At 42.2% G+C, this 18,905-nt stretch overlaps 2 protein-coding genes and 1 long non-coding RNA gene across 3 annotated transcripts; all 3 read left to right on the top strand.

Annotated features, from left to right (window-relative positions):
* The first annotated feature begins 2,306 nt into the window (after positions 1-2,306).
* Positions 2,307-6,208, top strand: LOC110519576 (tetraspanin-16-like). The gene is made up of 5 exons (XM_090206554.1): positions 2,307-2,538; positions 3,520-3,717; positions 4,838-4,912; positions 5,269-5,376; positions 6,044-6,208. The coding sequence occupies exons 1-5, from the start codon at positions 2,401-2,403 to the stop codon at positions 6,206-6,208; spliced, it is 684 nt and encodes a 227-aa protein (XP_090062680.1). The 5' UTR covers positions 2,307-2,400.
* A 310-nt stretch (positions 6,209-6,518) lies between these two features.
* On the top strand, positions 6,519-9,283 carry LOC149975670 (uncharacterized). The gene is made up of 2 exons (XR_016487677.1): positions 6,519-6,602; positions 9,131-9,283. It is a non-coding gene; the product is annotated as an uncharacterized LOC149975670 (long non-coding RNA).
* Positions 9,284-10,375: 1,092 nt separating this feature from the next.
* LOC149975669 (DAN domain family member 5-like) lies at positions 10,376-11,916 on the top strand. Its single transcript, XM_090206569.1, has 2 exons — positions 10,376-11,008; positions 11,203-11,916. The coding sequence occupies exons 1-2, from the start codon at positions 10,478-10,480 to the stop codon at positions 11,494-11,496; spliced, it is 825 nt and encodes a 274-aa protein (XP_090062695.1). The 5' UTR covers positions 10,376-10,477; the 3' UTR covers positions 11,497-11,916.
* The last annotated feature ends 6,989 nt before the right edge of the window (positions 11,917-18,905 follow it).

Below are 18,905 nucleotides of genomic sequence, written 5' to 3'. Positions count from 1 at the left end.
CCCCTAACCCTTTTAGCTAACCATAACCATTTTAGCTAACCATTTCCCTGACCTTAACCCTAACCCCTAGCCTAGCTAACATTAGCCAGCTAGCTAACGTTAGCCACCTAGCTATATTTTGTTACATTGTATGTTTTATTGTAATTTGTAACATATCATACGAAATGGGTGGTGAACATCCTTAAATTAATACATACCCTACAAAATGTCACATATCATACTTTATACAGTGCCTTTCGAAAGTATTCAGACCCCTTGACTTTTTCCACATTTTGTTACGTTACTGGCTTATTCTAAAATGTATTACATTGCTTTCTCCCCCTCAATCTACACACATAATGACAAAGCAAAAATATTTATAAAAACTGATATCCAATTTACATAAGTATTCAGACCATTTACTCAGTACTTTGTTGAAGCACCTTTGGCAGCAATTACAGCATTGAGTTTTCTTGGGTATGACGCTACAAGCTTGGCACGCCTGTATTTGGGGAGTTTCTCCCATTCTTCTCTGCAGATCCTCTCAAACTCTGTCAAGTTAGATGGGGAGCATTGCTGCACAGCTATTTTCAGGTCTCTCCAGAGACTTTCGATCGGGTTCAAGTCCGGGCTCTGGCTGGGCCACTCAAGGACATTCAGAGACTTGTCCCGAAGCCACTTCTATGTTGTCTTGGTTGTGTGTTTAGGGTCGTTGTCCTGTTGGAAGGTGAACCATTGCCCCAGTCTGAGGTCCCAAACGCTCTGGAGCAGGTTTTCATCAAGGGTCTCTCTGTACTTTGCGCCGTTCATCTTTCCCTCATTCCTGACTAGTCTCCCAGTACCAGCCACTGAAAAAGATCCCCACAGCATGATGCTGTCACCACCATGCTTCACTGTTGGGATGGTGCCAGGTTTCCTCCAGATGTGAAGCTTGGCATTAAGGCCAAAGAGTTCAATCTTGGCTTCATCAGAACAGAGAATCTTGTTTCTCATGGTCTGAGAGTCCTTTAGGTGCCTTTGGGCAAACTCCAAGTGGACTGTCATGTGCCTTTTCTTGAGGAGTGGCTTCCGTCTGGCCACTCTACTATAAAGACCTGATTGGTGGAGTGCTGCAGAGATGGTTGTCCTTCTGGAAGGTTCTCCCATTTCCACATAGGAACTTTGGAGCTCTGACAGAGTGACCATCAGGTTCTTGGTCACCTCCCTGACCAAGGCCCTTCTTCCCCGATTGCTCAGTTTGGCCAGGTGGCTAACTCTAGGAAGAGTCTCTGTTGTTCCAAACTTCTTCCATTTAAGAATGATGGAGGCCACTGTGTTCTTGTGGACCTTCAAGGCTGCATATATTTTTTGATATCCTTCCCCAGATCTGTGCCTTGGCACAACCCTGTCTCGGAGCTCTACGGACAGTTCCTTCGACCTCAAGGCTTGGTTTTTGCTCTGACATGCACTGTCAACTGTGGGACCTTATATACATACACAGGTGTGTGCCTTTCCAAATCACGTACAATTAATTGAATTTACCACAGGTGGATTCCAATCAAATTGTAGAAGCATCTCAAGGATGATCAATGGAAACAGGATCAATTTCGAGTCTCATAGAAAAGATGCTGAATACTTAAGTAAATAAGGTATTTGTTTTTTATTTTAAATACACTTGCTAACATTTCTAAAAACCTGTTTTCGCTTTGTCATTATTGGATATTGTGTGTAGATTGCTGAGGGGATAAAAAATATATATTTTAGAATAAGGCTAACGTAACAAAATGTGGAAAAAGTCAAGGGGTCTGAATACTTTCCGATGGGCTGTAGCTTGTCATAGATTTACATACAGAATAATATGAAATGCTCTGATACCAGGTTTCTATTGAAAAGCACAATAGAAATAAAGTTAACATTGTATCCTCGAGCTACATCTATTGTTACAAAATGTTAATTGTGACACCTCTGATTATGACCTTATGACCCAGAACTGCGTTGCCCTGGGAAACGGGTGCGCATTGCCATGAAGAAGGTTCGTGCTCGTGCCCCTGTCAAAAGAAGATACCAATAGCAAGTTAGCTTGTCAGCTGGGCTAGCTAAATACAACTTGTAGCCTACAAAAAGGTCATTAAGAATGCAAGCGCAACTCATTAATTTGCCAATTATTGAACAGCTAATAAGGAATTTCATAACTTTTAGCTTTTGCCTTTGGCCAATTATATACACAGTAACTAGCTAGCTAACGTTATTTAATTAGCTAAAAATGCACATTTTTCAAAAGGAATATGAAATATCCAAGCCTATAGTAGCTAGTTAACTTCTAGCTAACTTTGGATAACATTATTTTTGCATGTAATGAGTGTTTGTCATTTCAATGATGGATAACAATTCAACAACAACGTTGAGTATTGAACATTTCCAGATTATTGGTCTATGTGAAAAATGTTAACCTGTATGTATGGTTTCGGTAGATTGAACCAACCGGTTCATGACATTACAGCGCTGTCACCCATGTCCAGACTACATCACCTGTATGGCCTGTTGAGGTACCTGATGATGTTACTCAGTGGCATCATATTTGTAAGTGCATCGTTTTTTGTGTGCTTTTTGGGGGGGTTATCTGTAGATTATACCAAAAGAGGCTATTAGGCTGGACCTCAATCAAACCCACACTGCAGAACGATTACATTCACAACAACATGTAGGTTGGAGTGACAGTTCGATAGAATCATCAGACCACAGGGAATCAGAGAATCTCCTTTGAATCTCCATGGTGCTGCTTTTTAGGATGTCAATATAAATTAATGTATTTATGGTTGTTTGTAATTTTGCCTTGCCTTTTAATCATTATGTTTTATTGTTTTTACCATTGAGGACCACTTTGTAAATAAGCGTTTTAATTAACACTTTCAAGTGATATCCTCTGGGTCCATATTGTACACTTTGTTGTATATGTCTGTTACCCAAAATAAATTCAATTCAAATAGCTTTTTAGTCCAAGACTATGCTTAATCGGTTCTAGGAAACTGGCCCTATGTGTTACAGATGGTATGCTCAGGATAGTCCAACGTTTTAAATTCAATATAGTTTAGTTGAGGCCCTGCATTCATTTCAGAATCTAGTTTGATCAACTCTTAGCCCGTGTCTACAGTAATTGTTGGGGAAAACACGATAATGATGCATCAATATGATCAATCTCATGTTCTTTCACCCAATCAGTATGTCCAATGTCAATACACTCTATCAATACCCTTTACATTTTTACCTTTGTTAAGAACAAATTATTATTTTCAAAGACAACCCATTGTTCCTAGGCTAACTGCCTGTTCAGGGGCAGAACAGCAGATTTGTACCTTGTCAGCTCAGGGATTTGAACTTGCAACCTTTCGGTTACTAGTCCAACGCTCTAACAACCAGGCTACCCTCAATCTCATGGATGTGCATCTCATTCTCTACCCCAATATGGTCGCCTGACCAGTTCCCCCACGGGACACTGTCTTAAATCAGAAGGTTCTACAATCTAGTCATTCTAACTCTATGGTCCATCTCTCCCCCATCCAGGTGAGTGGCCTTGTGCTGTTTGGCCTAGGCGTGTGGATTAGGTACGGGGCGGCCACCTTTGTCCAGGTGATGGGCTCTTTCTCGGCACAGCTGGTGACCATCAGCTATGTGTGTATGTGCCTGGGGGCCATCCTGTCTCTGCTGGGGTTCATTGGCTGCTATGGGGCCTGGAGCGAGAACCGCTGCCTCATCTTGCTGGTAAGAGACCGTGAATCCCAAACCACCCCCTCGCCCCGACCAATTCGCTCTGAGGGCCCTCTGTTGACGCGTGTTGTTGTCAAAACTCCAAGGGTGACTTCCAGAGGGTGACAAGGGGGTCAATAAACTCTAACTTCTGGACACACTCGTGACTTGATGGAGGCAATTCATGTTTCACTTTTAAATAATAAAACAAACATGAAATTCAAATGAGCAAATTCCCCCTGTCGTTTTACAAGATATAAACCTCATCGACAGTATAACATGGGGGGGACTACCATTTGGGGCTCAGTCTAGAAGAAAGGTGGGTCACTTTTGTGGAGTGTAGTCTTCATAAAGTCTTGGTAATGGTTGAGAGTCTGTTAGAAGGAGCCATTTTGGCCTACTTATTTGGTTGTTGTGTTGTGTAGTCTATACCCTTGTTTCTCAAACCTCTCCTCGGGGACCCCCAGATGTTTCACAATTTTGTTGTAGCCCTGAACTAGAACACCTGGGCCACGTTCAGTTGCCAAATGTTGTCGAACATTGCAGATAGTGAAGCCATGAGTATAGCCGACATGATTTCTTTTTCCACATGTTGGAGAGGCATGTTTGTTCTACATAACATATTTCTATCTGAACGTTCCAAGATGTTGTGTCCTTCTGAACGGATTTAAGTAGTCAATCAAGGGCTTGATTATTAGTTGAATCAGATGTGCTAGGCAAGTTCCACAGAGAAATTTGATGGTTGCTCTATAGTCTTTGTGTATTCCACTTAAAGAGATTGAACGGGATCTTAAGCATTTACGAATTCGTAACATATCGTACGAATTGGAATTGCTAACATAGCATAAGAATTGCATGATTTAAAAAATGATGATTTAAAAAAAATGATTTACAAAATTGTGCACACTTTTCAGACACCTGTTTTGGCTCGTGAGCTCTACTTTCAAAACTACTGGGTGAAATTATACAAAACATCTGTAGCGTCACTTTAATTTGTACACTAGATGGAACTATATGTTGGGTCACAGGAGACCAGGAAGTGGGAATGCACAGGTATAGAGAGTGTACAGTTCTTACCCTGCTCACCTTTGGAACTATGTTGTGGTTGATTCTAACCCTCTCCTTGATCTGACAGTATTTCTTCATCGTGTCCATGATGTTTACAGCTGAGGTTACTGGGGTTATTTTCATCTTGGTGTACAAAGATCTGGTAAGCAGATTATCCACTCACCCTCACTGTTTAAACTGTAAAGAAGATGCCATACAAAGCACATACGATCCACTCACACCCTCACTGTCTAAACTGCAAAATAAAAACTGTACGAAGCACAGACAATCCACATTGACCCTATCCTCACAGTCTAAACTGCAACAAAGATACTGTACAATGCACATATGATCTATTCACTTTCACTATCTAAACTGCAACAAAGAAACTGTACAAAGCACAGATGATTCACACACAGCCTTACTGTCTGAACTGCTACAAAAATACTGTAAAGTTTTCTTGGTGGGATTAACAGTCAAGCACTGGGGTAAATGATTGGGCGACTTCCTGTGTTTCAGGTGGAGGTTATGATTCGTGGAGCCAGTAAGGACTCTTTACGGATGTCCTATATGGGACCAACGGCTTCAGACCCCATATCAACAGCCTGGAACACCATCATGGTCCATGTGAGTGGGCTATGTGAACTCTGACTTTAAAGGGGCAATCAGCAGTTGCTACATTCATTTTTTGGACTTATAAATTATTTATATATAACCATTGATTCTTGAAGTTTATAACTTATAAATGCCTCATGAGCTTAGTTCAGAACCCAAAATATACTGTAAGCTTGTTTTACTCCAATGTTTGTGAACAAAGTAAATGTAAACAAACACTATATAGCCTAAAAACATTGTTACAACTATGATGTTGATATCATGGATGATCAGTCCTTGAATCCATATCTCTGTTTATGAATTTGAGAGTGGTTATATTTCTCCAGCCTCATCCCTCAGCTTTTTACCAAAACGGGTGGGGGGGACGCTTTGTCATCATTGTTTTTACTGCTGATTGCCGCTTAATACTGGTAGGATCTACCATACCCTGGGTACCAGTCTATCATTCCACTCCTTGCCTCTCCTTGTCATGCCAAACTTTGGCATATGACACGAACTACAAGGAGTGCAATGTTTGCACTAAACAGGTCTGGTTTTCAGACTAGAGCTACCGTTCTTCACTGTATATGTGCAAAAGCTCCGGAAGAAACATGTAAGCCCATCGAAATTGTCAATGGGAACCAATAGAAGCCCACCTGTTTCACTGTCTCAACGCTCTGCCTTTCTCTACTGTGTGCAGTACAAGTGCTGTGGCTTTGACAACTCCACGGAAGACTTCAAGAACTCCGTGTTCAGTGCTAACACTGGCCTGTTTTACCCCAAGACGTGCTGTGTTGACCTGACGAGCACCGCCTGCGATGGCCTCGACACCACCCAGGGCCTGATACACCCAAAGGTAGGGTAGACTTTTCCACATGAATAAGCCGAGCCAAACCAAGCTGTACCGAGCTGGCCTGGTTACACATCCACCATAGCTGGAACGACTTTGACCCCTTTCACTCTATCGTGTTGACCCACAGCAAACTGTTCTGGTTTGGATATTTTCTTACATTTGTCTTTTTCAGCATGGTTCCAGAAACTATGGTGGATGTAGCAGTGTCAAAAGTCATTACTCCGTTGCCTATTTCTAAGGGCCAAATCCTAATTTGGGTAGTGGCCATGTCTTGTGAAGGAACAGATGGTGACGTCCTCTTTATCTATCTGTCGGTCACCAGAGCTGCATTACCAAACTGATCAATGTGATCCGGGACCAAAGCGTCATCTTTGGCTCCACTGCTTCTGGGATCTGTGTCATGGAGGTAAGGGTCCTTTCAGATTAGCCCAAATTTATATGGTGAGATTTGCCCAAACTTACACTATCGTTCAAAAGTTTGGGGTCACTTAGAAATGACTTTGTATTTGTCCATTAAAATAACATAAAATTGATCAGAAATACAGTGTAGACATTGTTAATGTTGTAAATGACTATTGTAGCTGGAAACGGCTGATTTCTTCTAATGGAATATCTCCATAGGCGTACAGAGGCCCATTATCAGCAACCATCACTCTTGTGTTCCAATGGCACGTTGTGTTAGCTAATCCAAGTTTATAATTTTAAAAGGCTAATTGATCATTAGAAAACCCTTTTGCAATTATGTTTTGCACAGCTGAAAATTGTTGTTCTGATTAAAGAAGCAATAAAACTGGCCTTCTTTAGACTAGTTGAGTATCTGGAGCATCAGCATTTGGGGGTTCGATTACAGGCTCAAAATGGCCAGAAACAAAGAACTTTCTTCTGAAACTCGTCAGTGTATTCTTGTTCTGAGAAATGAAGGCTATTCCATGCAAGAAATTGCCAAGAAACTGAAGATCTCGTACAACGCTGTGTACTACTCCCTTCACAGAACAGCGCAAACTGGCCCTAACCAGAATAGAAAGAGGAGTGGGAGGCCCCGGTGTACAACTGAGCAAGAGGTACAAGTGCATTAGAGTGTCTAGTTTGAGAAACAGACACCTCACAAGTCCTCAACTGGCAGCTTCATTAAATAGTACCTGCAAAACACCAGTCTCAACGTCAACAGGGAAGAGGCGACTCCGGGATGCTGGCCTTCTAGGCAGAGTTCCTCTGTCCAGTGTCTGTGTTCTTTTGACCATCTTTTATTTGTATTGGACAGTCTGAGATATGGCTTTTTCTTTGCAATTCTGCCTAGAAGGACAAGCAGCCTTCAATTCTCAGAACAAGAATAGACTGATGCGTTTCAGAAGAAAGTTCTTTGTTTCTGGCCATTTTGAGCCTGTAATCTCACCCACAAATGCTGATGCTCCAGATACTCAACTAGTCTAAAGAAGATCAGTTTTATTGCTTCTTTAATCAGAACAACAGTTTTCAGCTGTGCTAACATAATTGCAAAAGGGTTTTCTAATTATCAATTAGCCTTTTAAAATTATAAACTTGGATTAGCTAACACAATGTGACATTGGAACACAGGGGTGATGGTTGCTGATAATGGGCCTCTGTACGACTATGTAGATATTGCATTAAAAATCAGACGTTTCCAGCTACAATAGTCATTTACAACATTGTCTACACTGTATTTCTGATCAATTTTAATGTTATTTTAATAGACAAAAACAAGGACATTTCTAAGTGACCCCAAACTTTTGAATGGTAGCGTATATGGTGAGAGTTACCCAAATGTATATGGGGAGAGTTACCCAAATGTATATGGGGAGAGTTACCCAAATGTATATGGGGAGAGTTACCCAAATGTATATGGGGAGAGTTACCCAAATGTATATGGGGAGAGTTACCCAAATGTATATGGGGAGAGTTACCCAAATGTATATGGTGAGAGTTACCCAAATGTACCTGTATATGGTGAGAGTTACCCAAATGTATATGATGAGAGTTACCCAAATGTATATGATGAGAGTTGCCCAAATGTATATGATGAGAGTTGCCCAAATGTATATGGGGAGAGTTACCCAAATGTATATGATGAGAGTTACCCAAATGTATATGATGAGAGTTGCCCAAATGTATATGATGAGAGTTGCCCAAATGTATATGGGGAGAGTTACCCAAATGTATATGGGGACAAAATGACTAGAGGGTAGAGACATTGGCCACAAACAGCCACAGGTGGTTTCCATTGTGATCACCATCGTGTAAATGAACGTCTTAAACAGTAAATTGGCCTTGTGAATCAACATGGATCAGACAAAATAACACAATCACTGCTAGCTGTTATTGAGTCTCTCACTGAGGAAGACAGTGTCATGAATGGAGTCATTTCAATAGTGGATGCCAAGGCAGATAAGACTAAGGCTGCATCCCAAATGGAACCCTATTCCCTATATGGTGCACTATTTTTGACCAGGACCCATAGGGCTCTGATCAAAGGTAGTGCACCATGTACAGTAGGGAATAGTGTGCTATTTGGGATGCAGTCTTATGCTATTTGGGATGCAGATCTGCCTTTGCACCCACTAATGAAATGACTCCATTCATGACACTGTTCTCCTGAGAGACTCCACAACCACTAACACCACCCCAACACAAATGAACTGAAACATTAGCTTAGCCTCAAAGTTAGACTTTTGTGTTAAAACATAGTTTCCACATGCAGTGTGTGTGTGTGTGTGCGTGTGCGCGTGCTCGATGTGAACAACCCCATTACCACATGAGTGAACTCAGCAAAGCCAGCTAAAACCTATTTCAGAAGAGTCAAAGTTAGACAGAGCTATAGCTCCCTTCCGTGGCCTGTGGTGTGTGTTAATGACGCTTCAATGTGTTTCCCGTGGCCAAATACGTGTGTGTGGTTTTTGTTGTGTGTGTCTGTTTCAGTTGGCGTCCATGATGGTGTCAGTAGTGTTGTTCGTCAGACTAGGCAACACCTATTATTAGACCAGCAGCAACACAGAGAACAGAGCCTGACCCAGGCATGGTAGGTCAACCAGACCAGAGACAACACCATAATAAATGAGACTTGCAGATGAAGCCTCCTTGTCAGTAGACTGTGGTTATTGTGGTGCTTAGGGACTGCTTAGGGTTTATGGTGGATGTGGGAGGGTGGGTGTGTCTCTCTGTATGTGAATGTGTGATGATTAGCAGGCTAGTGAACAGGAAAACTCTTTGACAACTACTCCCTCTTGTGGAATATATCTGAAGTGTCAGAGGCAGAATCACAGTATCATGGTCAGTCACATGTCTGGGAACATTAAGTAACATTGAGTTATATTATAATAATATATGCCATTAAGCAGACACTTTAATCCAAACAGGTTTACGGTAGTGCGTGCATACATTTTTGTTCTCCTTAACAGTTACTTCACTCACTAACAGATAGAAGCTGCCTATGGGAAAGTGGTCGAGGGGGGGTGGGGATGGGAATGTGGTCCAGGGGGGGTGGGGATGGGAAAGTTCATGTGTCAATTAACACAGAGCCCATGGGAACTCCTAGCAGGGTTCTAGAACTCCAGACAGCCAGTGACTGATCAGGTCATGGGTGAGAACACAGGACTAATGGCATTATGATGGGCCATAACAAGGGAGCTGGGCTTTATACCCACGGAACATAAACCCATTATGACTTTACCACCACATGTAGTGAAAGCCCCTTGTTTGGCTAGGTATTATTCTGTTGATACAGGGTAGCTCTCAAACTCACATCCTCAGAGCTTAGCAAAACTCTATAGGACTACTTCAAATGTCTTCACCACCTTTCAAACACTCACCTGTAATAAACGTAAACCCTTTGAAGTTGTCAATGTCAATGGATCTTATGACCCAGCAGGTGTAGTTCAGTCTGGGCGGTTCTTGATGTTTAAAGAAAGATGTTTTTATGGTATTATGTCATGTTTTGTGTTGATCCCAGGAAGAGTAGCTGCTGCTTCAGCAACTGCTAATGGGGATCCTAATAAAATCCTAAATGCTAGGTGTGATATACTGACCATTATCATGGGAATTATGACACCTTCCAAGAGGTGAAGGCTGGGTTGGTTATTTCTTATAAAAGGCTGCCACCAACTCCAGTGTCTCGTAGCCCAGACTGACAGCAAGGTTTCCATTTGGAACCTTGAACCACTAAAATATAGACAACCAATTGATTATTGATTTATTTGCTGCGGAATAATTAGTGTTTTCTGAATCTGGAACAAAATATCAAAGATTTTCTCTTTTTGTTGGGGAAAAATGACTTTCTTCATCAACTTTGTGTTTTTGTCCACATTTTCTGCCGTGGCTTTGTCTCTTCCATTCCCTCACAACTCCATCAAGAGCGTTCCTAAGAATGGCGCGAGCCGGGACTTTGAATCATCCGGTAACGGTCCAGTCGACGAACAGGAGCCTATTCGGGGAACGGTCAAAGTAGTCAAACTCAACCCCAATAACCTGGGTCTGTCGGGTCTTTTTAGACGAGGCGGGATTTTCCCCCGGGGTGCGCCCGGTCCGAGGATGCCTTTCCCAGCCTTCTTGTCCATGGGTCGCCCTGGCCCTCTTGCGCTCCCTGACAAAGCAGCTGCGGTGCCTCTGCATCCACTGTCACATCTGCACCACGACAGTCAGGGCAATGGCGGGGTGGGTATGAAGAAGAGGCAAGGATTTGAGATGTGGCAGAGGACCATGGATAAGAGCGACCACAGTAAGACCATGTCCATGTCGCTGCCCCTCAGTCTCAAAGACTCTGCCAACAGACAGAGCTGCGCCGCGGTGCCTTTTACTCAGGTGAGACCTTTCAATTTTGGTTAACAATGACAAAGATGGTATAGGACAGTAGGCCTAATGTTTAATCAAATTATTATACTAAATTAGAAAGTTAAAAGGGATATGTTTTAATAAGTAGGGCCTAATGCTTGAAACATCAAAATACGAAATGTTTATGCGAGTCTAATTTTTAAAAATCGATCTTCCATGTACAGCGGATAACGTCCGATGGCTGCGACGCGGTAACAGTCCACAACAAACTGTGCTTCGGTCAATGCAGTTCGCTGTTCATTCCCTCTGGTTGGGAGTCTGCCAGGCTGACGGGTGCAGGGGGACACCGCCGTGCGCCCTGTTCCCGCTGCGCTCCATCCAAGGCTCACACGGTGACGGTGCCTCTGCGCTGTGGGATGGAGGTGCGGGAGAAGCGCGTGATGGTGGTGGAAGAATGCAAATGTGAAACTGGTCGTGAGGAGGGGAATATCGAGGCTGTGGCCTCCATGCACTTGTAACTGAAGATACTGTAGTTTAAGGGCGACATTTTCCAGGTGCAAAAGCTCTGTGCGAATTAGAAAACGCACACTGCGAAATTATAATGAAGTTTATAGTATTTTTTGCACATTGCAACGCAACATTCTTGCACTACGACAATATCGCCCTAAATACTTGTTTCCCCCCTCACAGCACCTGCTCTAGCCTATTTTGATGACTCTATTCATCATTTTTGGACAGAAAATATTTATATTGTGATGTCAGATGTGGACATTGATTATGTGTATTGTATGTGTGAGTCTGAATTTCTAATTCAGAGAAAAACGATTTGGAGGCAAGTGCCACCAATGATTTTTGACAAGTGACTAACATTTTTAGTCATGAACATTTCTGTTCAACCCTGTGGCAGAATGAGTCATCCACTCCGCAGTGTAATCATGTTGAATAACTTGTTTAGTTTCATCTGAACTGAACTGCATTTTGTTTTTGTGAAATAAAAATGTCAATCTATTTTTGGCTTGTTACTTGGTTTTACCCTTGATGTGCTTTGATTCATGCAAGAGAATCTACATAGAAAACATGTAGTATTCCAAGAGAATATACATAGAAAACATGTAGTATTCCAAGAGAATATACATAGAAAACATGTAGTATTCCAAGAGAATCTACATAGAAAACATGTAGTATTCCAAGAGAATCTACATAGAAAACATGTAGTATCCCAAGAGAATCTACATAGAAAACATGTAGTATTCCAAGAGAATCTACATAGAAAACATGTAGTATTCCAAGAGAATATACATAGAAAACATGTAGTATTCCAAGAGAATCTACATAGAAAACATGTAGTATTCCAAGAGAATCTACATAGAAAACATGTAGTATTCCAAGAGAATATACATAGAAAACATGTACTATTCCAAGAGAATCTACATAGAAAACATGTAGTATTCCAAGAGAATCTACATAGAAAACATGTAGTATTCCAAGAGAATATACATAGAAAACATGTAGTATTCTAAGAGAATCTACATAGAAAACATGTAGTATTCCAAGAGAATCTACATAGAAAACATGTAGTATCCCAAGAGAATCTACATAGAAAACATGTAGTATTCCAAGAGAATATACATAGAAAACATGTAGTATTCCAGGAGAATATACATAGAAAACATGTAGTATTCCAAGCACTAAAGTATTCCAGTAGGATCGGCCTCCATGTTTTATTAAAATGTTTTAGTGCAGTTTCACCACACTCCAGTTACATCTGAAAGCAGTGAACTGCCCAAATGGCACCCTATTTCTTATTTAGTGCATTATAGTCAGACGTAGTGCACTCTATAGGGGATAGGGTGCCATTTGGGATGAAGAGCTGGTGTGTACACAAGCATTGAACATGGGCACTTTAGAGGAGCAAACAGAGGGAATTGTTTCAGCATGAGACACTGCATTATGTATCAGGCATCTTGTCTCTTTCTCCCCTGGCTCTTTCACTGTGGTGGGAATTCTTCTTGACATCCTTAAAGCCACAATCTGGAGTTTGTGTTTCAGCAAAACGGTGGCCCCGCCACACTACTTGGTTTGGTATAAAACTGAGGGATAATGTGACCACTCTAAAATGAAAATCTGTTGTACCAATGATTCTTTAAGGTTATACTGAGCTTATGAGGCATTTATAAGTTCCATTCCTCAACAATCAATGGGTATATAATTAGTTGACATTACTATTGAACAGTGTCCCAGATCTCAGACTGTAGCTTTTAAACCTGCAGATGCACTTGAATGTTTTCAGTTAGGGGCCTAAAACAAGTATTATTCATTTATTTCCTGGAACCTGGACCTTTGTGCGTGTGTGTGTGTGTGTGTGTGTGTCTGGTAAAATGAACTCATCCCACACATCCATACATCCCCAGTGGAATATAAAGGAGGCTCTTCTTTACATTGTGTAGCCTGGCCTTGGCATGCTGTCAATAACACCGCTTACTTACTTACTCACAGCAATTTGCATTCAGTGTTTTATAAAGCTATGGGGGATGCTTGCATTGATTGAGGCCCATGGATTTAGGCCTACATTTGCATTTGCAAAGGGTTGACGGCTATATTTCCACAAAAGAGTTTGACGAGAATAATATTTGCTCTGGACTTAACATATAGAATAAAATAAGGGGGTCTGGTTAGTAAGGAGGGGAAGGTCTGGGCTGTTGTTATTTCTCATCTCCGTTGAGTGGGGAGGTTACGAGGGTAAACTAACACATCCAATCAGAGTTGCCTCAGCTCTGAGGCCTACATCTCCATCATCCATCTGACGTGCTAATGATCAAGATATTTAATCAACAGACTGACTGGATATTCCAAGACTGAATGTTGCATGTTTGCATGCTTAATTTACATAATGTTGAAAGGGAGGTAATCTCGGTATATAGTGAGGGGGGGGGGGGGGGGGGGTCGTGCAGTATATGCTGGGAAGTACTGAGGGATCTTGAGATTGTGATCTCATGAGCAAAAAGCTTCATATCTCTTCACCCTATATCTTCCCCTTCTCCTCACATTCCATGTGACTCATCTTCCTTCCTCTCTTCTCTGGAGAGAGAGAGAGGGAGGAGATAGAAGAGAGGTAAGGGGGAGGGTGATGGGAACACAGGAGGAACACTAGAGTATAGAGGGGGAGAGAGAGAGGGGGACAGAGAGAAGGGGAGAGTAAAAGAAAGGGTACAGGATGGAGGAGGGGGGTCGGGCGTGATTGGAACAAACAAGGAGCACTAGAGTGCGCCCACTTAGCGAGACAGATGTCAGCCCTCTTGCATTGTGGGAGCTTCGTCGAGCACTCCTGCGTTTTTAAAGATGGCCTGGTTCCCATGGCGAGGGAGGGAGGGAATAGGGGCAGAGTGACGACGATGGGGGGGCTTATTCGTTTTTTAGTGTGGGCACGGCGACGCTGCTAAGTTCAACGCCTGGGGGATCCGATCATCGTCATGGCGGATCGCTAAGTGGCCTAGTTAACGCCAAAAGACAAACAATGAGGCTCAGAGTTTACACTTTCTTCAGGGGTCCCAGAGTTTAGTGGGAAGAATTGTAGTGAAGTGATCACATTTCAAGTGCTCCGTGCAATTAGAATAGGTTAGAATAGGTTCATTGTCCCCATTTTAGAGTCAGCGATTAGAAGCCCATTCCATTTGCATTCGTAGTCATTTATACTGAACAAAAATATAAACGCAAGATGTAAAGTGTTGGTCCCATGTTTCATGAGCTGAAATTAAAAGATTGCAGACATTTTCCGTACGCACAAAAAGCTTATTTCTCAAAAATGTAATGCCCAAATTTGTTTACATCCCTACTAGTGAGCATTTCTCCTTTGCCAAGATAATCCATCCACCTGACTGGTGTGGCATATCAAAAAGCTGATGAAACAGCATGATCATTACACAGGTTCACCTTGTGCTGGGGACAATAAAAGGCCACTCTGAAATGTGCAGTTTTGTCTTACAACACAATGCCACAGAAGTCTCAAGTTTTGAGGGAGTGTGCAGTTGGCATTCTGACTGCAGGTACAGTGCCTTGCGAAAGTATTCGGCCCCCTTGAACGTTGCGACCTTTTGCCACATTTCAGGCTTCAAACATTAAGATATAAAACTGTATTTTTGTGAAGAATCAACAACAAGTGGGACACAATCATGAAGTGGAACGACATTTATTGGATATTTCAAACTTTTTTAACAAATCAAAAACTGAAAAATTGGGCGTGCAAAATTATTCAGCCCCTTTACTTTCAGTGCAGCAAACTCTCTCCAGAAGTTCAGTGAGGATCTCTGAATGATCCAATGTTGACCTAAATGACTAATGATGATAAATACAATCCACCTGTGTGTAATCAAGTCTCTGTATAAATGCACCTGCACTGTGATAGTCTCAGAGGTCCGTCAAAAGCGCAGAGAGCATCATGAAGAACAAGGAACACACCAGGCAGGTCCGAGATACTGTTGTGAAGAAGTTTAAAGCCTGATTTGGATACAAAAATATTTCCCAAGCTTTAAACATCCCAAGGAGCACTGTGCAAGCGATAATATTGAAATGGAAGGAGTATCAGACCACTGCAAATCTACCAAGACCTGGCCGTCCCTCTAAACTTTCAGCTCATACAAGGAGAAGACTGATCAGAGATGCAGCCAAGAGGCCCATGATCACTCTGGATGAACTGCAGAGATCTACAGCTGAGGTGGGAGACTCTGTCCATAGGACAACAATCAGTCGTATATTGCACAAATCTGGCCTTTATGGAAGAGTGGCAAGAAGAAAGCCATTTCTTAAAGATATCCATAAAAAGTGTTGTTTAAAGTTTGCCACAAGCCACCTGGGAGACACACCAAACATGTGGAAGAAGGTGCTATGGTCAGATGAAACCAAAATTGAACTTTTTGGCAACAATGCAAAACGTTATGTTTGGCGTAAAAAGCAACACAGCTCATCACCCTGAATACACCATCCCCACTGTCAAACATGGTGGTGGCAGCATCATGGTTTGGGCCTGCTTTTCTTCAGCAGGGACAGGGAAGATGGTTAAAATTGATGGGAAGATGGATGGAGCCAAATACAGGACCATTCTGGAAGAAAACCTGATGGAGTCTGCAAAAGACCTGAGACTGGGACGGAGATTTGTCTTCCAACAAGACAATGATCCAAAACATAAAGCAAAATCTACAATGGAATGGTTAAAAAATAAACATATCCAGGTGTTAGAATGGCCAAGTCAAAGTCCAGACCTGAATCCAATCGAGAATCTGTGGAAAGAACTGAAAACTGCTGTTCACAAATGCTCTCCATCCAACCTCACTGAGCTCGAGCTGTTTTGCAAGGAGGAATGGGAAAAAATTTCAGTCTCTCGATGTGCAAAACTGATAGAGACATACCCCAAGCGACTTACAGCTGTAATCGCAGCAAAAGGTGGCGCTACAAAGTATTAACTTAAGGGGGCTGAATAATTTTGCACGCCCAATTTTTCAGTTTTTGATTTGTTAAAAAGGTTTGAAATATCCAATAAATGTCGTTCCACTTCATGATTGTGTCCCACTTGTTGTTGATTCTTCACAAAAAAATACAGTTTTATATCTTTATGTTTGAAGCCTGAAATGTGGCAAAAGGTCGCAAAGTTCAAGGGGGCCGAATACTTTCGCAAGGCACTGTATGTCCACCCGAGTTGTTGCCAGAGAATTTTATGTTAATTTCTCTACCATAAGCTGCCTCCAACTTCGTTTTAGAGAATTTACAACCGCAGACCGTGTATCCACACCAGCCTAGGACGTCCAAATCCGGCTTCTTCACCTGCGGGTCGTCTGATACCAGCTGATGAAACTGAGGAGTATTTCTGTCTGTAATAATGCTCTTTTGTGGGGAAAAACTCATTCTGACTGGCAGAGCCTGGCTCCCAAGTGGGTGGGCTTGGCTCCCCAGTGGGTGAGCCTATGCCCTCCCAGGTCCACCCTTGGCTGCTCCCCTGCCCATTTATGTGAAATCCATAGATTAGGGCCTAATGAATTTAGTTAAATGTACTGATTTCCTTATATGAACTGTAACTCAGTAAAATCATTGAAATTGTTGCATGTTGCGTTAATTATATACAGTACATCTGGAAAGTATTCAGGCCCCTTGACTTTTTCCACATTTTGTAACGTTACAGCCTTATTCTAAAAATGATTAAATATTTTTTTCCCTCATCAATTTACACACAATATTGAAATTTACACACAATACACCGCATATTGAAAAAGTAAAAACAGGTTTTTAGAAATGTTTGCAAATGTATCAATGTTTTTTTTATGGAAATATCATATTTACATAAGTATTCAAACCTACTCAGCCTGATATCCCCATGTCTTTGAGCTGTGTGGTGGGTTCTGCTCCTTGAAGCACCTTTGGCATCGTTACAGCCTCTCTCTGTACTTTGTCCTTTCATCGTTCCCTTGATCCTGACTAGTCTCCCAGTCCCTGCCACTGAAAAACATCCCCACAGCATGATGCTGCCACCACTATGCTTCACCGTAGGGATGGTGCCAGGTTTCCTCCAGATGTGACACTCAGCATTCAGGCCAAAAAGTTCAATCTTGGTTTAATCAGACCAGAGAATCTTGTTTCTCATGGTCTGAGAGTCCTTTAGGTGCCTTTGGGCAAACTCCAAGCGGCCTGTCATGTACCTTTTACTGAGGAGTGGTTTCCATCTGACCACTCTACCATAAAGGCCTGATTGGTGGAGTGCTGCAGAGATGGTTGTCCTTCTGGAAGGTTCTCCCATCTCCACATAGGAACTCTGGTGCTCTGACAGATTCACCATCAGGTTCTTGGTCACCTCCCTGACCAAGGCCCTTCTTCCCCGATTGCTCAGTTTGGCTGGGTGGCCAGCTCTAGAATGAGCCTTGGTGGTTCCAAACTTCTTCCATTTAAGAATGATGGAGGCCACTGTGTTCTCGGGGACCTTCAATGCTGCAGACATTTTTTGGTACCCTTCCCCAGATCTGTGCCTTGACACAATCCTGTCTCGGAGCTCTACGGACAATTCCTTCGACCTCGTGGCTTGGTTTTTGCTCTGACATGCACTGTCAACTGTGGGACCTTATATAGACAGGTGTGTGCTTTTCCAAATCATGTCCAATCTATTGGTGGTGGACTCCAATCAAGTTGTAGAAACACCTCAAGGATGATCAATGAAAAGAGGATGCACCTGAGCTCAATTTCAAGTCTCATAGCAAAGTGTCTGAAATACTTATGTAAATAATAAAAGGTATTTCTGTTATTATTTTTAATACATTTGCAAACATTTCTAAAAACCTCTTTTCGCTTTCTCATTATGGGGTATTGTGTGTAGATTAATGAGGAAAAATATTATATTTATTTAATCAATTTTAGAATAAGGCTGTAACGTAACAAAATGTGGAAATAGTCAAGGGGTCTGAATACTTTCCGAATGCACTAAATTTGTTCAGGAGATTGTAAATCTCACTGTGTACCTTACTGAATATTGGTGGTTAATTAGTTCACCTCTCAGTTATCCCAAAAACATGAGTTAACCAGAACCACCAAGAAAACCAGACCTGCGATCTTTGACCTGACCAGCTTGGCCCTCAGAGCCTTTTGGAGCAACCCGTTTTATTGGTAGTTAGACCTACTCAGCCTGATATCCCCATGTCTCTGAGCTGTGTGGTTGGTTCTGCTCCTTCAGACCTCCGACAGTGGGGCTAATTAAAAGGCTCCGGATGGCATGGCAGAGGACCGGACCTTCCCCAAACGCCTGAGGCTTTCCTGGGCTTTAGATGTTGAAATGCCAGGCTAGAGGAGTCAGTTGCTAGGTCCTGGGCAGTAGGCGATAGCTGGTAGAATAACTGGTCTTTACACCAATACAGTGGTAGATACATTCTATGGCACTAACAACAGGAGCAGCTGG

The sequence above is a fragment of the Oncorhynchus mykiss genome, chromosome 17 (genome assembly GCF_057628025.1).
Source record: "Oncorhynchus mykiss isolate SJ-2025 chromosome 17, ASM5762802v1, whole genome shotgun sequence".
Taxonomy (NCBI): Eukaryota; Metazoa; Chordata; class Actinopteri; order Salmoniformes; family Salmonidae; genus Oncorhynchus; species Oncorhynchus mykiss.
The sequence above is the reverse complement of the archived record's forward strand: the minus strand, read 5'-3'. Positions and strand labels throughout refer to the sequence as shown.